General features: G+C 42.9%; 1 protein-coding gene across 4 annotated transcripts in view; it reads right to left on the minus strand.

Annotated features, from left to right (window-relative positions):
• Positions 1-15,453: 15,453 nt before the first annotated feature.
• Positions 15,454-21,124, minus strand: part of LOC129385062 (uncharacterized) — a 254,450-nt gene continuing 248,779 nt past the window's right edge. For all 4 annotated transcript variants that reach the window (XR_011894792.1, XR_011894793.1, XR_011894791.1 and 1 more), the window contains one exon: positions 15,454-15,679. Coding sequence is in view for 1 of the 4 variants with exons in the window: in XM_072288281.1 (XP_072144382.1) it covers positions 15,458-15,679 (222 nt within the window). In the remaining 3 variants the exon portion in view is untranslated. The remainder of the gene's footprint in view (positions 15,680-21,124) is intronic.

Below are 21,124 nucleotides of genomic sequence, written 5' to 3' on the forward strand. Positions count from 1 at the left end.
CTCAAAATAATTTTCTCAGAAAAATGAAAAAACCGTAAGCCTATAGCCCATGAATATCCTGTTTCAGCGATGTCGAACAATTCGTCTCTAAAGCGGTAGTTCTTCGTGTACGTCACTCCGTACGCACGTTCTCACCCGTATTTACGCGATAAATAAGCGATTAAGCTCAGAATAATTTTCTCGGAAAAATGAAAAAACTATAGCCCATGAATATGTTGTTTCAGCGATGTCGAATAAGTCGTCTCTAAAGGGCTAGTTCTTCGCGTACGTCACTCCGCACGCATGTTCTCACCCGTGTTTACGCGATAAATAAGCGATTAAGCTCAGAATAATTTTCTCGGAAAAATGGAAAAACGGTAAGCCTATAGCCCATGAATATATTGTTTCAGCGATGTCGAATAAGTCGTCTCTAAAGGGCTAGTTCTTCGCGTACGTCACTCCGCACGCACGTTCTCACCCGTATTTACGCGATAAATGAGCGATTAAGCTCAGAATAATTTTCTATAAAAAATGAAAAAACGGTAAGCCTATAGCCCATGAATATATTGTTTCAGCGATGTCGAATAAGTCGTCTCTAAAGGGCTAGTGCTTCGCGTACGTCACTCCGCACGCACGTTCTCACCCGTATTTACGCGATAAATAAGCGATTAAGCTCAGCATAATTTTCTCGGAAAAATGAAAAAATGATAAGCCTATAGCCCATGAATATGTTGTTTCAGCGATGTCGAATAAGTCGTCTCTAAAGCGCTTGTTCTTCGCGTACGTCACTCCGCACGCACGTTCTCACCAGTATTTACGCGATAAATGAGCGATTAAGCTCAGAATAATTTTCTCGGAAAAATGAAAAAATGATAAGCCTATAGCCCATGAATATGTTGTTTCAGCGACGTCGAATAAGTCGTCTTTAAAGCGCTAGTTCTTCGCGTACGTCACTCCGCACGCACGTTCTCACCAGTATTTACGCGATAAATAAGCGATTAAACTCAGAATAATTTTCTTGGAAAAATGAAAAAATGATAAGCCTATAGCCCATGAATATGTTGTTTCAGCGATGTCGAATAAGTCGTCTTTAAAGCGCTAGTTCTTCGCGTACGTAACTCCGCACGCACGTTCTCACCCGTATTTACGCGATAAATAAGCGATTAAGCTCAGAATAATTTTCTCGGAAAAATCAAAAAGCGGTAAGCCTATAGCCCATGAATATGTTGTTTCAGCGATGTCGAACAAGTCGTCTCTAAAGCGCTTGTTCTTCGCGTACGTCACTCCGCACGCATGTTCTCACCCGTATTTACGCGATAAATAAGCGATTAAGCTCAAAATAATTTTCTCGGAAAAATGAAAAAACGGTAAGCCTATAGCCCATGAATATATTGTTTCAGCGATGTCGAATAAGTCGTCTCTAAAGCGCTAGTTCTTCGCGTACGTCACTCCGCACGCACGTTCTCACCAGTATTTACGCAATAAATAAGCGATTAAGCTCAGAATAATTTTCTCGGAAAAATGAAAAAACGGTAAGCCTATAGCCCATGAATATGTTGTTTCAGCGATGTCGAATAAGTCGTCTCTAAAGGGCTAGTTCTTCGCGTATGTCACTCCGCACGCATGTTCTCACCCGTGTATACGCGATAAATAAGCGATTAAGCTCAGAATAATTTTCTCGGAAAAATGAAAAAATGATAAGCCTATAGCCCATGAATATGTTGTTTCAGCGATGTCGAATAAGTCGTCTCTAAAGGGCTAGTGCTTCGCGTACGTCACTCCGCACGCATGTTCTCACCCGTATTTACGCGATAAATAAGCGATTAAGCTCAAAATAATTTTCTCGGGAAAATGAAAAAACGGTAAGCCTATAGCCCATGAATATGTTGTTTCAGCGATGTCGTATAAGTCGTCTCTAAAGCGCTAGTTCTTCGCGTACGTCACTCCGCACGCACGTTCTCACCAGTATTTACGCGATAAATGAGCGATTAAGCTCAGAATAATTTTCTCGGAAAAATGAAAAAACGGGAAGCCTATAGCCCATGAATATGTTGTTTCAGCGATGTCGAATAAGTCGTCTCTAAAGGGCTAGTTCTTCGCGTATGTCACTCCGCACGCATGTTCTCACCCGTGTATACGCGATAAATAAGCGATTAAGCTCAGAATAATTTTCTCGGAAAAATGAAAAAATGATAAGCCTATAGCCCATGAATATGTTGTTTCAGCGATGTCGAATAAGTCGTCTCTAAAGGGCTAGTGCTTCGCGTACGTCACTCCGCACGCATGTTCTCACCCGTATTTACGCGATAAATAAGCGATTAAGCTCAAAATAATTTTCTCGGGAAAATGAAAAAACGGTAAGCCTATAGCCCATGAATATGTTGTTTCAGCGATGTCGTATAAGTCGTCTCTAAAGCGCTAGTTCTTCGCGTACGTCACTCCGCACGCACGTTCTCACCAGTATTTACGCGATAAATGAGCGATTAAGCTCAGAATAATTTTCTCTAAAAAATGAAAAAACGGTAAGCCTATAGCCCATGAATATGTTGTTTCAGCGATGTCGAATAAGTCGTCTCTAAAGCGTTAGTTCTTCGCTTACGTTACTCCGCACGCACGTTCTCACCCGTATTTACGCGATAAATAAGCGATTAAGCTCAGAATAATTTTCTCGGAAAAATGAAAAAACGGTAAGCCTATAGCCCATGAATATATTGTTTCAGCGATGTCGAATAAGTCGTCTGTAAAGCGCTAGTTCTTCGCGTACGTCACTTCGCACGCATGTTCTCACCCCTATTTACGCGATAAATAAGCGATTAAGCTCAAAATAATTTTCTTGGAAAAATGAAAAAACGGTAAGCCTATAGCTCATGAATATGTTGTTTCAGTGATGTCGAATAAGTGTTCTCTAAAGCGCTAGTTCTGCGCGTACGTCACTCCGCACGCATGTTCTCACCCGTATTTACGCGATAAATAAGCGATTAAGCTCAAAATAATTTTCTCGGAAAAATGAAAAAATGATAAGCCTATAGCCCATGAATATGTTGTTTCAGCGATGTCGAATAAGTCGTCTTTAAAGCGCTAGTTCTTCGCGTACGTAACTCCGCACGCACGTTCTCACCCGTATTTACGCGATAAATAAGCGATTAAGCTCAGAATAATTTTCTCGGAAAAATCAAAAAGCGGTAAGCCTATAGCCCATGAATATGTTGTTTCAGCGATGTCGAACAAGTCGTCTCTAAAGCGCTTGTTCTTCGCGTACGTCACTCCGCACGCATGTTCTCACCCGTATTTACGCGATAAATAAGCGATTAAGCTCAAAATAATTTTCTCGGAAAAATGAAAAAACGGTAAGCCTATAGCCCATGAATATATTGTTTCAGCGATGTCGAATAAGTCGTCTCTAAAGCGCTAGTTCTTCGCGTACGTCACTCCGCACGCACGTTCTCACCAGTATTTACGCGATAAATAAGCGATTAAGCTCAGAATAATTTTCTCGGAAAAATGAAAAAACGGTAAGCCTATAGCCCATGAATATGTTGTTTCAGCGATGTCGAATAAGTCGTCTCTAAAGGGCTAGTTCTTCGCGTATGTCACTCCGCACGCATGTTCTCACCCGTGTATACGCGATAAATAAGCGATTAAGCTCAGAATAATTTTCTCGGAAAAATGAAAAAATGATAAGCCTATAGCCCATGAATATGTTGTTTCAGCGATGTCGAATAAGTCGTCTCTAAAGGGCTAGTGCTTCGCGTACGTCACTCCGCACGCATGTTCTCACCCGTATTTACGCGATAAATAAGCGATTAAGCTCAAAATAATTTTCTCGGGAAAATGAAAAAACGGTAAGCCTATAGCCCATGAATATGTTGTTTCAGCGATGTCGTATAAGTCGTCTCTAAAGCGCTAGTTCTTCGCGTACGTCACTCCGCACGCACGTTCTCACCAGTATTTACGCGATAAATGAGCGATTAAGCTCAGAATAATTTTCTCGGAAAAATGAAAAAACGGTAAGCCTATAGTCCATGAATATGTTGTTTCAGCGATGTCGAATAAGTCGTCTCTAACGGGCTAGTTCTTCGCGTATGTCACTCCGCACGCATGTTCTCACCCGTGTATACGCGATAAATAAGCGATTAAGCTCAGAATAATTTTCTCGGAAAAATGAAAAAATGATAAGCCTATAGCCCATGAATATGTTGTTTCAGCGATGTCGAATAAGTCGTCTCTAAAGGGCTAGCGCTTCGCGTACGTCACTCCGCACGCATGTTCTCACCCGTATTTACGCGATAAATAAGCAATTAAGCTCAAAATAATTTTCTCGGGAAAATGAAAAAACGGTAAGCCTATAGCCCATGAATATGTTGTTTCAGCGATGTCGTATAAGTCGTCTCTAAAGCGCTAGTTCTTCGCGTACGTCACTCCGCACGCACGTTCTCACCAGTATTTACGCGATAAATGAGCGATTAAGCTCAGAATAATTTTCTCTAAAAAATGAAAAAACGGTAAGCCTATAGCCCATGAATATGTTGTTTCAGCGATGTCGAATAAGTCGTCTCTAAAGCGTTAGTTCTTCGCTTACGTTACTCCGCACGCACGTTCTCACCCGTATTTACGCGATAAATAAGCGATTAAGCTCAGAATAATTTTCTCGGAAAAATGAAAAAACGGTAAGCCTATAGCCCATGAATATATTGTTTCAGCGATGTCGAATAAGTCGTCTGTAAAGCGCTAGTTCTTCGCGTACGTCACTTCGCACGCATGTTCTCACCCCTATTTACGCGATAAATAGGCGATTAAGCTCAAAATAATTTTCTTGGAAAAATGAAAAAAGGGTAAGCCTATAGCTCATGAATATGTTGTTTCAGTGATGTCGAATAAGTGTTCTCTAAAGCGCTAGTTCTTCGCGTACGTCACTCTGCACGCATGTTCTCACCCGTATTTACGCGATAAATAAGCGATTAAGCTCAAAATAATTTTCTCGGAAAAATGAAAAAACGGTAAGCCTATAACCCATGAATATATTGTTTCAGCGATGTCGAATAAGTCGTCTCTAAAGGGCTAGTGCTTCGCGTACTTCACTCCGCACGCATGTTCTCACCCGTATTTACGCGATAAATAAGCGATTAATCTCAAAATAATTTTCTCGGAAAAATGAAAAAACGGTAAGCCTATAACCCATGAATATATTGTTTCAGCGATGTCGAATAAATCGTCTCTAAAGGGCTAGTTCTTCGCGTACGTCACTCCGCACGCACGTTCTCACCAGTATTTACGCGATAAATGAGCGATTAAGCTCAGAATAATTTTCTCGGAAAAATGAAAAAACGGTAAGCCTATAGCCCATGAATATGTTGTTTCAGCGACGTCGAATAAGTCGTCTCTAAAGCGCTAGTTCTTCGAGTACGTCACTCCGCACGCACGTTCTCACCCGTATTTACGCGATAAATAAGCGATTAAGCTCAGAATAATTTTCTTGGAAAAATGAAAAAATGATAAGCCTATAGCCCATGAATATGTTGTTTCAGCGATGTCGAATAAGTCGTCTCTAAAGCGCTAGTTCTTCGCGTACGTCACTCCGCACGCACGTTCTCACCAGTATTTACGCGATAAATGAGCGATTAAGCTCAGAATAATTTTCTCGGAAAAATGAAAAAACGGTAAGCCTATAGCCCATGAATATGTTGTTTCAGCGATGTCGAATAAGTCGTCTCTAAAGCGTTAGTTCTTCGCTTACGTCACTCCGCACGCACGTTCTCACCCGTATTTACGCGATAAATAAGCGATTAACCTCAGAATAATTTTCTCGGAAAAATGAAAAAACGGTAAGCCTATAGCCCATGAATATATTGTTTCAGCGATGTCGAATAAGTCGTCTGTAAAGCGCTAGTTCTTCGCGTACGTCACTTCGCACGCATGTTCTCACCCATATTTACGCGATAAATAAGCGATTAAGCTCAAAATAATTTTCTCGGAAAAATGAAAAAACGGTAAGCCTATAACCCATGAATATATTGTTTCAGCGATGTCGAATAAGTCGTCTCTAAAGGGCTAGTGCTTCGCGTACTTCACTCCGCACGCATGTTCTCACCCGTATTTACGCGATAAATAAGCGATTAATCTCAAAATAATTTTCTCGGAAAAATGAAAAAACGGTAAGCCTATAGCCCATGAATATATTGTTTCAGCGATGTCGAATAAGTCGTCTCTAAAGTGCTAGTTCTTCGCGTACGTCACTCCGATCGCACGTTCTCACCCGTATTTACGCGATAAATGAGCGATTAAGCTCAGAATAATTTTCTATAAAAATGAAAAAACGGTAAGCCTATAGCCCATGAATATATTGTTTCAGCGATGTCGAATAAGTCGTCTCTAAAGGGCTTGTGCTTCGCGTACGTCACTCCGCACGCATGTTCTCACCCGTATTTACGCGATAAATAAGCGATTAAGCTCAGCATAATTTTCTCGGAAAAATGAAAAAATGATAAGCCTATAGCCCATGAATATGTTGTTTCAGCGATGTCGAATAAGTCGTCTCTAAAGCGCTTGTTCTTCGCGTACGTCACTCCGCACGCAAGTTCTCACCCGTATTTACGCGATAAATAAGCGATTAAGCTCAAAATAATTTTCTCGGAAAAATGAAAAAACGGTAAGCCCATGAATATATTGTTTCAGCGATGTCGAATAAGTCGTCTGTAAAGCGCTAGTTCTTCGCGTACGTCACTCCGCACGCATGTTCTCACCCGTATTTACGCGATAAATAAGCGATTAAGCTCAGCATAATTTTCTCGGAAAAATGAAAAAATGATAAGCCTATAGCCCATGAATATGTTGTTTCAGCGATGTCGAATAAGTCGTCTCTAAAGCGCTAGTTCTTCGCGTACGTCACTCCGCACGCACGTTCTCACCCGTATTTACGCGATAAATAAGCTATTAAGCTCAGAATAATTTTCTCGGAAAAATGAAAAAATGGTAAGCCCATGAATATATTGTTTCAGCGATGTCGAATAAGTCGTCTGTAAAGCGCTAGTTCTTCGCGTACGTCACTCCGCACGCATGTTCTCACCCGTGTTTACGCGATAAATAAGCGATTAAGCTCAGAATAATTTACTCGGAAAAATGAAAAAACGGTAAGCCTATATAGCCCATGAATATGTTGTTTCAGCGATGTCGAATAAGTCGTCTCTAAAGGGCTAGTGCTTCGCGTACGCCACTCCGCACGCATGTTCTCACCCGTATTTACGCGATAAATAAGCGATTAAGCTCAAAATAATTTTCTCAGAAAAATGAAAAAACCGTAAGCCTATAGCCCATGAATATCCTGTTTCAGCGATGTCGAATAAGTCGTCTCTAAAGGGCTAGTGCTTCGCGTACGTCACTCCGCACGCATCTTCTCACCCGTATTTACGCGATAAATAAGCGATTAAGCTCAGAATAATTTTCTCGGAAAAATGAAAAAACTATAGCCCATGAATATGTTGTTTCAGCGATGTCGAATAAGTCGTCTCTAAAGGGCTAGTTCTTCGCGTACGTCACTCCGCACGCATGTTCTCACCCGTGTTTACGCGATAAATAAGCGATTAAGCTCAGAATAATTTTCTCGGAAAAATGGAAAAACGGTAAGCCTATAGTCCATGAATATATTGTTTCAGCGATGTCGAATAAGTCGTCTCTAAAGGGCTAGTGCTTCGCGTACGTCACTGCGCACGCATGTTCTCACCCGTATTTACACGATAAATAAGCGATTAAGCTCAAGATAATTTTCTCGGAAAAATGAAAAAACGGTAAGCCTATAGCCCATGAATATGTTGTTTCAGTGATGTCGAATAAGTCGTCTCTAAAGCGCTAGTTCTTCGCGTACGTCACTCCGCACGCACGTTCTCACCAGTATTTACGCGATAAATGAGCGATTAAGCTCTGAATAATTTTCTCGGAAAAAGGAAAAAACCGGAAGGCTATAGCCCATGAATATATGGTTTCAGTGATGTCGAATAAGTCGTCTCTAAAGCGCTAGTTCTTCGCGTACGTCACTCCGCACGCATGTTCTCACCCGTATTTACGCGATAAATAAGCGATTAAGCTCAGAATAATTTTCTCGGAAAAATGAAAAAACGGTAAGCCTATATAGCCCATGAATATATTGTTTCAGCGATGTCGAATAAGTCGTCTCTAAAGCGCTAGTTCTTCACATACGTCACTCCGATCGCACGTTCTCACCAGTATTTACGCGATAAATAAGCGATTAAGCTCAGAATAATTTTCTCGGAAAAATGAAAAAACGGTAAGCCTATATATAGCCCATGAATATATTGTTTCAGCGATGTCGAATAAGTCGTCTCTAAAGCGCTAGTTCTTCGCGTACGTCACTCCGCACGCACGTTCTCATCCGTATTTACGCGATAAATAAGCGATTAAGCTCAGAATAATTTTCTCGGAAAAATGAAAAAACGGTAAGCCTATATAGCCCATGAATATATTGTTTCAGCGATGTCGAATAAGTCGTCTCTAAAGCGCTAGTTCTTCGCATACGTCACTCCGCACGCACATTCTCACCCCTATTTACGCGATAAATAAGCGATTAAGCTCAGAATAATTTTCTCGGAAAAATGAAAAAACGGTAAGCCTATAGCCCATGAATATGTTGTTTCAGCGATGTCGAATAAGTCGTCTCTAAAGCGCTAGTTCTTCGCGTACGTCACTCCGCACGCACGTTCTCACCCGTATTTACGCGATAAATAAGCTATTAAGCTCAGAATAATTTTCTCGGAAAAATGAAAAAATGGTAAGCCCATGAATATATTGTTTCAGCGATGTCGAATAAGTCGTCTGTAAAGCGCTAGTTCTTCGCGTACGTCACTCCGCACGCATGTTCTCACCCGTGTTTACGCGATTAATAAGCGATTAAGCTCAGAATAATTTACTCGGAAAAATGAAAAAACGGTAAGCCTATATAGCCCATGTATATGTTGTTTCAGCGATGTCGAATAAGTCGTCTCTAAAGGGCTAGTGCTTCGCGTACGCCACTCCGCACGCATGTTCTCACCCGTATTTACGCGATAAATAAGCGATTAAGCTCAAAATAATTTTCTCAGAAAAAAGAAAAAACCGTAAGCCTATAGCCCATGAATATCCTGTTTCAGCGATGTCGAACAAGTCGTCTCTAAAGCGGTAGTTCTTCGTGTACGTCACTCCGCACGCACGTTCTCACCCGTATTTACGCGATAAATAAGCGATTAAGCTCAGAATAATTTTCTCGGAAAAATGAAAAAACGGTAAGCCTATACCCCATGAATATGTTGTTTCAGCGATGTCGAATAAGTCGTCTCTAAAGGGCTAGTTCTTCGCGTACGTCACTCCGCACGCATGTTCTCACCCGTGTTTACGCGATAAATAAGCGATTAAGCTCAGAATAATTTTCTCGGAAAAATGGAAAAACGGTAAGCCTATAGTCCATGAATATATTGTTTCAGCGATGTCGAATAAGTCGTTTCTAAAGCGCTAGTTCTTCGCGTACGTCACTCCGCACGCACGTTCTCACCCCTATTTACGCGATAAATAAGCGATTAAGCTCAGAATAATTTTCTCGGAAAAATGAAAAAACGGTAAGCCTATAGCCCATGAATATGTTCTTTCAGCGATGTCGAATAAGTCGTCTCTAAAGGGCTAGTGCTTCGCGTACGTCACTGCGCACGCATGTTCTCACCCGTATTTACACGATAAATAAGCGATTAAGCTCAAGATAATTTTCTCGGAAAAATGAAAAAACGGTAAGCCTATAGCCCATGAATATGTTGTTTCAGTGATGTCGAATAAGTCGTCTCTAAAGCGCTAGTTCTTCGCGTACGTCACTCCGCACGCACGTTCTCACCAGTATTTACGCGATAAATGAGCGATTAAGCTCTGAATAATTTTCTCGGAAAAAGGAAAAAACGGTAAGCCTATAGCCCATGAATATATTGTTTCAGCGATGTCGAATAAGTCGTCTCTAAAGCACTAGTTCTTCGCGTACGTCACTTCGCACGCACGTTCTCCCCCCAATTTACGCGATAAATAAGCGAATAAGCTCAGGATAATTTTCTCGGAAAAATGAAAAAACGGTAAGCCTATAGCCCATGAATATATTGTTTCAGCGATGTCGAATAAGCCGTCTCTAAAGCGCTAGTTCTTCGCGTACGTCACTCCGCACGCACGTTCTCACCAGTATTTACGCGATAAATGAGCGATTAAGCTCAGAATAATTTTCTCGGAAAAATGAAAAGACGGTAAGCCTATAGCCCATGAATATATTATTTCAGCGATGTCGAACAAGTCGTCTCTAAAGGGCTAGTGCTTCGCGTACGTCACTCCGCACGCATGTCCTCACCCGTATTTACGCGATAAATAAGCGATTAAGCTCAAGATAATTTTCTCGGAAAAATGAAAAAAACGGTAAGCCTATAGCCCATGAATATGTTGTTTCAGCGATGTCGAATAAGTCGTCTCTAAAGCGCTAGTTCTTCGCGTACGTCACTCCGCACGCACGTTCTCACCAGTATTTACGCGATAAATGAGCTCAGAATAATTTTCTTGGAAAAATGAAAAAAACGGTAAGCCTATAGCCCATGAATATATTGTTTCAGCGATGTCGAATAAGTAGTCTCTAAAGCGCTTGTTCTTCGCGTACGTCACTCCGCACGCACGTTCTCACCCGTATTTACGCGATAAATAAGCGATTAAGCTCAGAATAATTTTCTTGGAAAAATGAAATAACGGTAAGCATATAGCCCATGAATATGTTGTTTCAGCGGTGTCGAATAAGTCGTCTCTAAAGCGCTTGTTCTTCGCGTACGTCACTCCGCACGCACGTTCTCACCCGTATGTATGCGATAAATAAGCGATTAAGCTCAGAATAATTTTCTTGGAAAAATGAAAAAAACGGTAAGCCTATAGCCCATGAATATATTGTTTCAGCGATGTCGAATAAGTCGTCTCTAAAGGGCTAGTGCTTCGCGTACGTCACTCCGCATGCATGTTCTCACCCGTATTTACGCGATAAATAAGCGATTAAGCTCAAAATAATTTTCTCGGAAAAATGAAAAAGCGGTAAGACTACAGCCCATGAATATGTTGTTTCAGCGATGTCGAATAAGTCGTCTCTAAAGCGCTAGTTCTTCGCGTACGTCACTCCGCACGCATGTTCTCACCCGTATTTACGCGATAAATGAGCGATTAAGCTCAGAATAATTTTCTCGGAAAAATGAAAAAACCGGAAGCCTATAGCCCATGAATATATGGTTTCAGTGATGTCGAATAAGTCGTCTCTAAAGCGCTAGTTCTTCGCGTACGTCACTCCGCACGCATGTTCTCACCCGTATTTACGCAATAAATAAGCGATTAAGCTCAGAATAATTTTCTCGGAAAAATGAAAAAACGGTAACCCTATAGCCCATGAATATATTGTTTCAGCGATGTCGAATAAGTCGTCTCTAAAGCGCTAGTTCTTCACATACGTCACTCCGATCGCACGTTCTCACCAGTATTTACGCGATAAATAAGCGATTAAGCTCAGAATAATTTTCTCGGAAAAATGAAAAAACGGTAAGCCTATAGCCCATGAATATATTGTTTCAGCGATGTCGAATAAGTCGTCTCTAAAGCGCTAGTTCTTCGCGTACGTCACTCCGCACGCACGTTCTCACCCGTATTTACGCGATAAATAAGCGATTAAGCTCAGAATAATTTGCTCGGAAAAATGAAAAAACGGTAAGCCTATAGCCCATGAATATATTGTTTCAGCGATGTCGAATAAGTCGTCTCTAAAGCGCTAGTTCTTCGCATACGTCACTCCGCACGCACGTTCTCACCCCTATTTACGCGATAAATAAGCGATTAAGCTCAGAATAATTTTCTCGGAAAAATGAAAAAACGGTAAGCCTATAGCCCATGAATATATTGTTTCAGCGATGTCGTATAAGTCGTCTCTAAAGCGCTAGTTCTTCGCGTACGTCACTCCGCAGGCATGTTCTCACCCGTATTTACGCGATAAATAAGCGATTAAGCTCAGAATAATTTTCTCGGAAAAATGAAAAAATGGTAAGCCTATAGCCCATGAATATATTGTTTCAGCGATGTCGTATAAGTCGTCTCTAAAGCGCTAGTTCTTCGCATACGTCACTCCGCACGCACGTTCTCACCACTATTTACGCAATAAATAAGCGATTAAGCTCAGAATAATTTTCTCAGAAAAATGAAAAAACGGTAAGCCTATAGCCCATGAATATATTGTTTCAACGATGTCGAATAAGTCGTCTCTAAAGCGCTAGTTCTTCGCGTACGTCACTGCGCACGCTCGTTCTCACCCCTATTTACGCGATAAATAAGCGATTAAGCTCAGATTAATTTTCTCTGAAAAATGAAAAAACGGTAAGCCTAAGACAATGAATTTATTGTTTCAGCGAAGTCCAGTGATTTGTCTCTTAAGCGCTGTTCGTTTGCAGAAATCACTCCGCACGCACGTTCTGACGCCTATTTACGCGATAAATAAGCGATTAAGTTCAGAATAATTTTCTCGGAAGAAGGAAAAAAAGAACGGTAAGCCGTTTGCCGATTGTGCTAATTCGTAAGCCTATTGTGCTCATGAATATATTGTTTCAGCGGTGCCCAAGAAATCCTCTCTAAATGCTGATTGTTTGCACACATCACACCGCACGCATGCGCTGACGCCAATTTACGCGATACATCAACGAATATGCTCAGAGTAAATTCCTCGGAAAAATATTAGAAGCGGTCAGCCTATCAAAATATTGTTTCAGCGAGGTCGAACAAGTTATCTCTAAAGCTCTGATTCTTTAAAGCACAGCATTTTTTTTTTTGCAATGCAGGTGCCGCGGTTCGAGCTTGCGACGTTATGGTAACGAACTCATCACTTTACCCCCTGGGCTAGTGATGCGGCCAGCAACCTCTGTGTATTCGTCAGCCCGTAGCTTCGCCATATAGGCCGTTGTTATTCCTTACGTTCTACCATTCAGCTAGTCGACGAATTACGCTGCCTAGTGCCACTGAATCGTAATGTGTGCTTGAATTTTGATAATCTAGTCATCCGTGACACGGTTTGATACGTTACGTCACAGATTGATGCGATCTGTTATTTTCGGCAGAGTCACGTTACGAAGCCTAAAATAGTCAAGATTATTCCGCTTAAGGCACGTCTAATAATGAGATCTTGGTTTTACATAATTTGTGGCAATATTTGTTTGCTACCAAATAGGTTCATCTTCATCAGCACATTTTTAATTACCCTGCCGGACGAAGGTCTCTCCCTGCGATATCCAATCACACATTTATTTTGTTAGCCGATTCCAACTTGGGCTTGCAAGTTTGATCACCCCACGTGGTTTTCTGCCGTCCTCGACTGCGCTTCCGTTCCCTCGGCACTATTCCGGCAATTAATAGACAAATTGTTATCTGTTCTACGCAATATATGGCCACCCCAACTCACTGTATTCATCCTGATCTTAACTAGAGTATCGGCTACCCCACTTTATTTCGCTAATCGACACGGCGTTAATAACTGCGGCACACCAAACTCCAATAAAATATTGGCCGAACTCCAAATTCGGAACTCCAAATGTTGGCCCAGCCAGGTCCAATCACTTTTCTCTAAAGCACTGGTTCGGCGCATAAATCGTTCCCAATGCACGAGGAGACGCCGATTTATGTGATGAATAAACGGACACGCGCAGATTGGCTTACCGAAAAAGAAAGCTAAGCTCAAAGCCCATTTCAATATTGACCCAGCCATTACCAGTCACATTAATGGAAAGCTCTAGTCCGGCGCACATATCAATCCCCATGCATGCGCTGACACCCATTTACACGTTGAATAAACGGCTACGCGCAGATTGGCTTGCATGAACAAATGAAAAATGGCGAGGGAGGTTCGCGCCGAGCCGGCACTTTCCAAAAAACTTAGTGGACCTGGCGGTGCTTACATTCTGAGAGGCTATGTTTAGGTGATTTTGTTTAGCTGGAAAGCCAATTTTCAAGCCGGTGCTTTCAAGAGTAGTGATTGGACGAGGCGGTGCCTACACTGTAACAGGCGATATTCTAACCTTTTTCTTTTGCCTGAAATTCAATCTATGCTTAATCGTTTATTCATCGTCGAAATTGACGTGAGCTCGTGTATTAGCAGGGAGAGTGACGCACGCGTCGGACCAGCGCTTTCCATAGAAGCGAAGGGATCAGGCTGCGCCGACGTTGTAAAACGACTGACTACCCTTTTTTTTACGGGAAATATATTCTGGGCATGTGCCTTTATTCATCGCGTCAATGCGTGGGAATCGATTTATTTGTTGGAGGTGGTTTCTCAGATTTGACTAGGCTATAGGCTTACCTTTCGTTTTTTGGGAAAGCAAATCAATGCATTCTTTATTCAGCGAGAATTGACGTCAGCTCGTGTATAAGCCTGGGAAGTTATGTATGCGGGAAACCAGTGCTATTCATAAAAGTGAGTGGACCTGGCTGCGCCGAGGTTCTAACAGGCTATACTTACCTTATTTCTGTGCTGGAAAGCCGAGCTGTGCAAAGCCGTTGATTTATTACGCAAATCGGCGTGAGCACGTGTATTAGCAGAGGGAGTGATGTGTGCGCCAAGATAGCGATTTCCAGAGAAGTGATTAGACCTGGCTGCGACGAGATTCTTACAGGCTGTGCTTACCTTCCCTTCCTGTTGGGAAGCCGATCTGCTCAAAACCATTGATATACTGCGCAAATTGGCGTGAACACGTGTATTAGCAGGGGAAGTGATGCATGCGTAGAAGGAGCGCGTTATGGAGAAGTGATTTTAGCAACTGCCTGCGCCGACACTGCAACGGGCTATACGCTCATCTTTTTTTTTTCAGCGTGAAAGCGCATCTGCAAATAGCCGCTTATATATCCAGTAAATTGGCGTCACCACGTGCGTTAGCGGGGTGAGTGATGAAAGTGCCGTAACAGCGCTTTCCAGAGAGTGAGGCGACCTGTCGGCGTCGACACTAACGGCGCCATCCTTTAACCTACGTTATACTTACGCTGGAGAGACAGAACATCGATGCCAACTCTGTCATCGTATTCATAGTTTGCGTTGTGCATGCAACACACTGACGAAGTGCTACAGGACATGAGCCAAAATGTCCCCATTTTGTTTTGTTTTGCGCTCGGGTTTTCCAGTCCTTTCCTTCGTGGCTGTTTCTCATGCGCAACCCAATGCATGAGCAATGTATGAGCACAATGTAGCTTTCAGTTCTTCAACTGTGTGACGGCTGTAGAAAGGAATATCGCCTGCTCAAACCGAGCACAAGAATCCGCTCAGCAACCCTGTTAAGTTCTTTCCTCGACGTCCGGCACGTACGTGTCAGTGATGAAACGCACGAAACTACACGTCATCTTGAAGCGGCATCATTGCTTTCTCGAGAGATTCCGCGTAAAACAGAGGGCGCCACGGCACCTTGGTCCTGGAGAAAGTTCAACCCCCCACCCCCTCTTTATTTTTCTGCCATCGCAAATATTTTCGAGCCCTTGACTTGAAGTACATTTTCGAAGCCTTTGCCACCTGCTGGTCCGCGAACAGCACCACTAAGCGCTCGGTCCACGCGAATGGGCGGCACATGAAATCACCGCCTTCGTTCATGCGGTGCGGTCCGTGCTCGCTGAAGAAGGGCAGCAGTGAAGTCGTTCCCGGCACAACCTGCGTGGATGGATGGATGAATGGGTGGAAGCTATTAGCGTCTTCACTGAAACAGGGCTGAGAGTTGCGCCACCAAGTTCTTGCTCTTATTTCGCTTAATATCCTGCCTTTGTTAAGAAAAAAGAAACACGCACACAAATATGATGTCCAGCATTAAACTTTCTTGACAATTATTGGGAACTTTGTTTTGGTACGTTTCTGTTGTTTGTGGTCTCCATGCTTTTCGGCCACCGAACGTGCAATAACTTTTTACGAATCTCTATTGCGGACATGTTTACATTCCCCGTGCTGAACCGAAGGGCTTCAAGGAGGCTGGAGGAGCCTAAACCTACGGCTGTGTAGATATATGTTCACAGTTTAATAAAATATGTTCCATCGTTTTCCTAGCTTTAGCGCAGCAAGCACATGATTCTTCTTCCTTGGTGTACCTCACTTAATAACTATGCGTTCTAATGCATTATGATCTCTCTTCTAAAAGTCAAGAGCTTTCCCGTGAGTTATCCACCACACCACGGGTGCCATCTAGGGCTGGTGCTACAAGAACGAATGGGCTCGGCGACTAGGTGGGGCATGGTTACAGTGTTTTCTTTTTGTTCTCGTGAAAAAAAAAGAGCACCAGCTCAGACGTGTCACGTAGCAAAATATCATCGATGACTGAGAATGGTTTGCTTTGAACAGATTCTAAGCCATTCTTCAAAAAATGAGTTGTTTGCGCAAGCAGTGTATTGAAAATAAAATGTTTGCTTCCGAGTTACCATTGGGAATTTTGTTGCTTTGCATTCGATAACCAGATAAAACAAGCTGCATTCTACCATCGACGTGCGCTCAATCGGATTGTTACCTTGGCGCCCTGTAATTCGTAAGGGGCTATGCTACTATATAGCAATTTGCAGCCATGAACGAGCGAGTATATATGTAGTGTGAAGCTCTCTTATTTGTTATTGCATTCCTGACTGCGCGCGTATGATCGCATTCCGCGCAGGGCTCCTGCGCTGCGGCTGCTAGCCGCCGTCGCGGCTGACGTGTATGTAAAGCTTTACGTGTATGCGTGTGGCAGCGCCCCCTGGAAGTTTCCTTCCAAAGCGCCACGCGCGAGCCGGCGTGTTCATGACACTTCCCTATTCTAGCCACTGTAGCATGGTGGCATTGGTATTTTTAGTTCCCGCTGTCTCGTGCGAGGCTGACGTTATTGTTAAAACAATAAGTAAATAATCGAATTGTGTTTCACGTGCTGCTAACTAGAATTAAATGTGAATTTTATTCACATGTCCGAGTATCAAGGCTAAATTGTATACCAACACATCTTACGTCAACAACAGAGAATATAGAGACTGACTGCGCGCAGATTAGAAAGGAAAGACCATCCGTACATTAATCGATGGCTTAACGACGAAATAGTTCGTGCTCACAACTGTATGTTTCCGGGCGTTAGCTAGGACCGAGGTCGTGGGATGTAATTGCACAGAGGTTTTCATCAAAAGGCCCTGGTCGAAGGCACTCGCCTGTCTCTCCTTCCCTCCTTGTTTTTTTTTTTCTCATTTCTAATGACGCTCTGCGACAGGAACGCCTATAAATAGTTTTGCGTCCTCAGATGAGCAAGAGCATGGAAATTTTGATTTATTTTTACCGAGAGTTGCAACATGTTAACGCTGAAAAGTACGTGTCAAAGAAAAGAGGCACACCCGGAAGAGCACTGCTTAACTCTGGCTTCTGCCTTTCTCCCTTGTTTTCCGGAGCTGTTGCAGCTGCATGCACTAGCCCTCATGCACATGTACATGCACATGTGCATGTACTACGAAGCGCCGATGTGTTGCTCACAGTGTGTGCAAAGTGTGCATACGCGTGCTAAGGAACAGGGGGGTCGGAAAAGTCTATTATCTTCCCCGTGTACTGCGAAACTTTTGCGGTGTACACTTAGATCTGAAGAGGGAGATCAGATAAGGTAACGCCGTTTGGCGGGGCGTTTGTGTACAGCGTATCCCATGTGTTTGAATTCTGGGACTATATTTTCGGTTTGGTTAGCCCGGCACTCCCACGCTTAGCTGTACACCCATGAACGTACGCAGAATTGAGGCGAGACCACGTTGATATAGCTTTCATATAGCTTTGATATAGCCGAGCTTTCACCTCGGCGGGAACAAACCAGAAGAAAATGTTGCTGTTGTACTGCTTGTCGACGGTGGCGAATACAGCGTGCGAGAGTACCTCCAGGTCCACAGCCATGCTTGTCTACTCCGCTCCACTTTCTGGCCTCATTCCGCACGCCATTGTCAATTAACGGCACGAGGAAGAGCACTCCTAGCTTGTAGGATGTACAGTGCTGTCGATGAGATTCCTCACAAGCACTAACATAGCTTATGCTAAGACTATAGCGCTCAGTATCGGGCACTTCTTTAAAGCAATACAATATTGAATAGAAAAAGGGTAATATTTTTCGGGATCGCTCAACGTATGGGGCTTTCTGAATATTTCGGAAAAAAGTAGCCTGAAAAGGTGCGCGCGTACGGAGGGGAATGGGGACGCGTGCGCGCACATGAGTGCAAATGTGTTGAAGCTCAACAGTAGAAGCGGAGGGTGAATTCAGAACCCTGACAGGATAAAGCAGCCAAATCACCGCCAGTGTTTTATGATTATGATCTTTTTGCAGCGCGCCGTCGTCCACACGTAGAAATAAAAAAGGAATGTTAACTGGAATCATCTTTTTCATCATAAACATCCCTCTGATTTATTATCGTCGCAGTAAACGGCCGTGGACGGGCAAATTTTTTTCATGTGTGCACATGTACCCGTATCGACAAAGTTTCTCTCACGTAGGAGTTTGTTCAATTGCCATTGTCGCCATGTGCCACTGATGATTGTGGCTGTCGTGACAAAGAAACAATCATTGCGCACAGGTCCAGCCGTGGGCGGCATGTACGTTAAAAAATTTCTGTAACACGGGCCATAATTACAATCATTTCTAATGCTCTCCCTCTGGTCATCTTTTCTAACGCCATATCTGCCTAAATTTTGATGACCACATGCAAAGCACGACCTGCAACTTTCGTTTCCGTTAACATGTACTTGAAAGGCGTGATGTGGTAATACAAATGCGAATATTAGTTACATTGTTATCAGTTCTAGGCCAGTGTTGCGTTAGCGTTGAAAGAGGTTGACGTTAATTGAAACTGGAGTGGCCGTGCTTTGCAGTCTTTCTTCTACAGTACATAAAGAAGCCTTTCTGGAGGAATGCTAGCTTGGACGGTTTCTTAGTTATATGCAAGACTGCAACCCTACGTAATAAACGTCCACAATGGAAACCGCTTCCTAATAGAGGTGACAGAACATCGCTTACTGGCTGGGCATACGTCATATATAGCGATGTTGCATGCAATCATCTAGTTTGAGGGAATACGCAACTAGAAGAGGAATATTGGTGATTTATGTCCCTAGGTGGTCTAGGTAGGCTGTGTGGGGTATGTAACATTACGTCATCCACCATTTGTTTTTTATTCATTTTTTTCCTCGTGCTAATCAGTTTTCTTAGAATAATTTTTTCACCACTCCTAGCACCTTACCCTACGTAGAAATGAATTGGCCCAATAGGAAGCGCATGCTTCCAGCCTCTCCACCTGGTCCTTAAGCTAAAGCTATATGGGGGGGGGGGGGGGGGGAGGTGCAGTGGATGGTTATGGAATAATTTCAGAGGCATGATATTTAATAGCGTTACCTGAATCGAAGCGCACGAGCGCCTTTTAATTGTCTCCCTACCGAAAGGCGGTCGCCGACAGCCAGGAAATTATCCCACGACGTCGTGCTGCCGCTAAGCCGCCGCACCATATATATATATATATATATATATATATATATATATATATATATATATATATATATATATATACTTAACTCTGTAATACTAATTTTGACATTACCCGCTGCTGCAGCACAAGGTCGCAGGTTCGAGTTCCCCATTTCGCAGGTTCCCCATTTCGATTGGGACGATTTGCGGGAATTCTGGTGGACCAAACACTAGATGCATGCTTAAGGAACCCGCGTTTTTAAACTAAATGCGAATCTCACCACTATACGGCTTGGCCCCATCAGCGTGGCAGCTTAGGGCCGTGAAGCCCCATCAATGATAACATCACTGGCGTGCAGTGATATCCGACATATTACCTGGTAGGCGAGCTTCACAGCATCCGACATTCCTGTCCAGTGGCTGCCGGTTGGCTTACAGACTTGTTTTATTGCACGCTTCTTGCTTTCTCCAAGTGAGCGCGAAGCTAGCGGCACGAAGTGCTTCTCCGAAGGAAATCGAGTAGCGCGTGCTTCATTCGCGAGTTAACAATTTGTCGATCCTGCTCATGAGAAACCTTTTTATTCGCTGTATCGGCAGGTAGACCAAGTGGAAGAAAGAGGTGGCACGTCGCTCTCTAAGGGAGCGGCACATGACGCACTCTCACTCGCGTCTCGCGAACGGGAATGTGCGAGAGAAGTGTGTGAGTGCCATTCATACATGGGGCTGCTGTAGGCAAAGCTTGCTATAATGCACTGTACACATGCGCAAGGCTGCGCATTATCGCTCAGCGGGTTGATATCAAAGTCGTAGATCAAACAGTGTCATATATAGGAGACCTATCAGAACACTGTTCCCGGAAGCTGTCCCTCACGGTGGATCAGACTTTGAGATGTAAGTTGTCTCCGTGATTTAGAGTGTGAGAAGACACAGTTTCCAAAGGAAATAATTTTATTTCCGTAGAGTGTCTGCGTAGACGGACATATTTATACGCCTGGAAAGTCCCCGAACGAAGTTTCGGAGAATACGAGTGAATATTGGAGGTCAATGTGCGCCCGTTGCGTAATTTCGCTTACGCATTTTTTACGGGACACGTTTAGCAGAGGGCTACACGATTAGTAATTGTTAGTCCTGACGTAACGTGGCGCTTAATATACTTAAGCTTATTTCTGCAAATCTAAGTGATTTTAAGTGTACGATGTAGCCTGCTACTGTTGCCACAATTGTACTAACCGCCATTTGTTTCCTGTTTAGGAGGGCCCCCCCGACAGTTTTTACTTCAAGACCTCCGAATGTGCAATTATGCTTCCCCTATATTTTTTTTTACTGCTGATGAAAATAAATTCAACTTGAACTTCAAAAAGAAAAAAGAAAAAAAATTTTTGCGCTTTCCCGTAATTCTGATCTAATGTCAATTTTTTGCAAGATAAACGGAACGGTGTCAGAATGAATAATTTATCTGCATCTTCTTTAACATCAGTAAGACCTAAAAACAAGAACAAAAGTTGCATAAAAACGCGGGTAATAAAGTAATGAGACATAGAACTGTTTAACAAGTCACTCTTCCTGTAGCAATGATATGCTCATGCACAATATGACAGTTATTTTCAGGCACGATAAGGGGCAGCTCGCACGAAAAGATAAAATATTAAGTACTGAAATATAGGAAG

This window comes from Dermacentor andersoni, chromosome 5, assembly GCF_023375885.2.
Source record: "Dermacentor andersoni chromosome 5, qqDerAnde1_hic_scaffold, whole genome shotgun sequence".
In the NCBI taxonomy this organism is placed as follows: Eukaryota; Metazoa; Arthropoda; class Arachnida; order Ixodida; family Ixodidae; genus Dermacentor; species Dermacentor andersoni.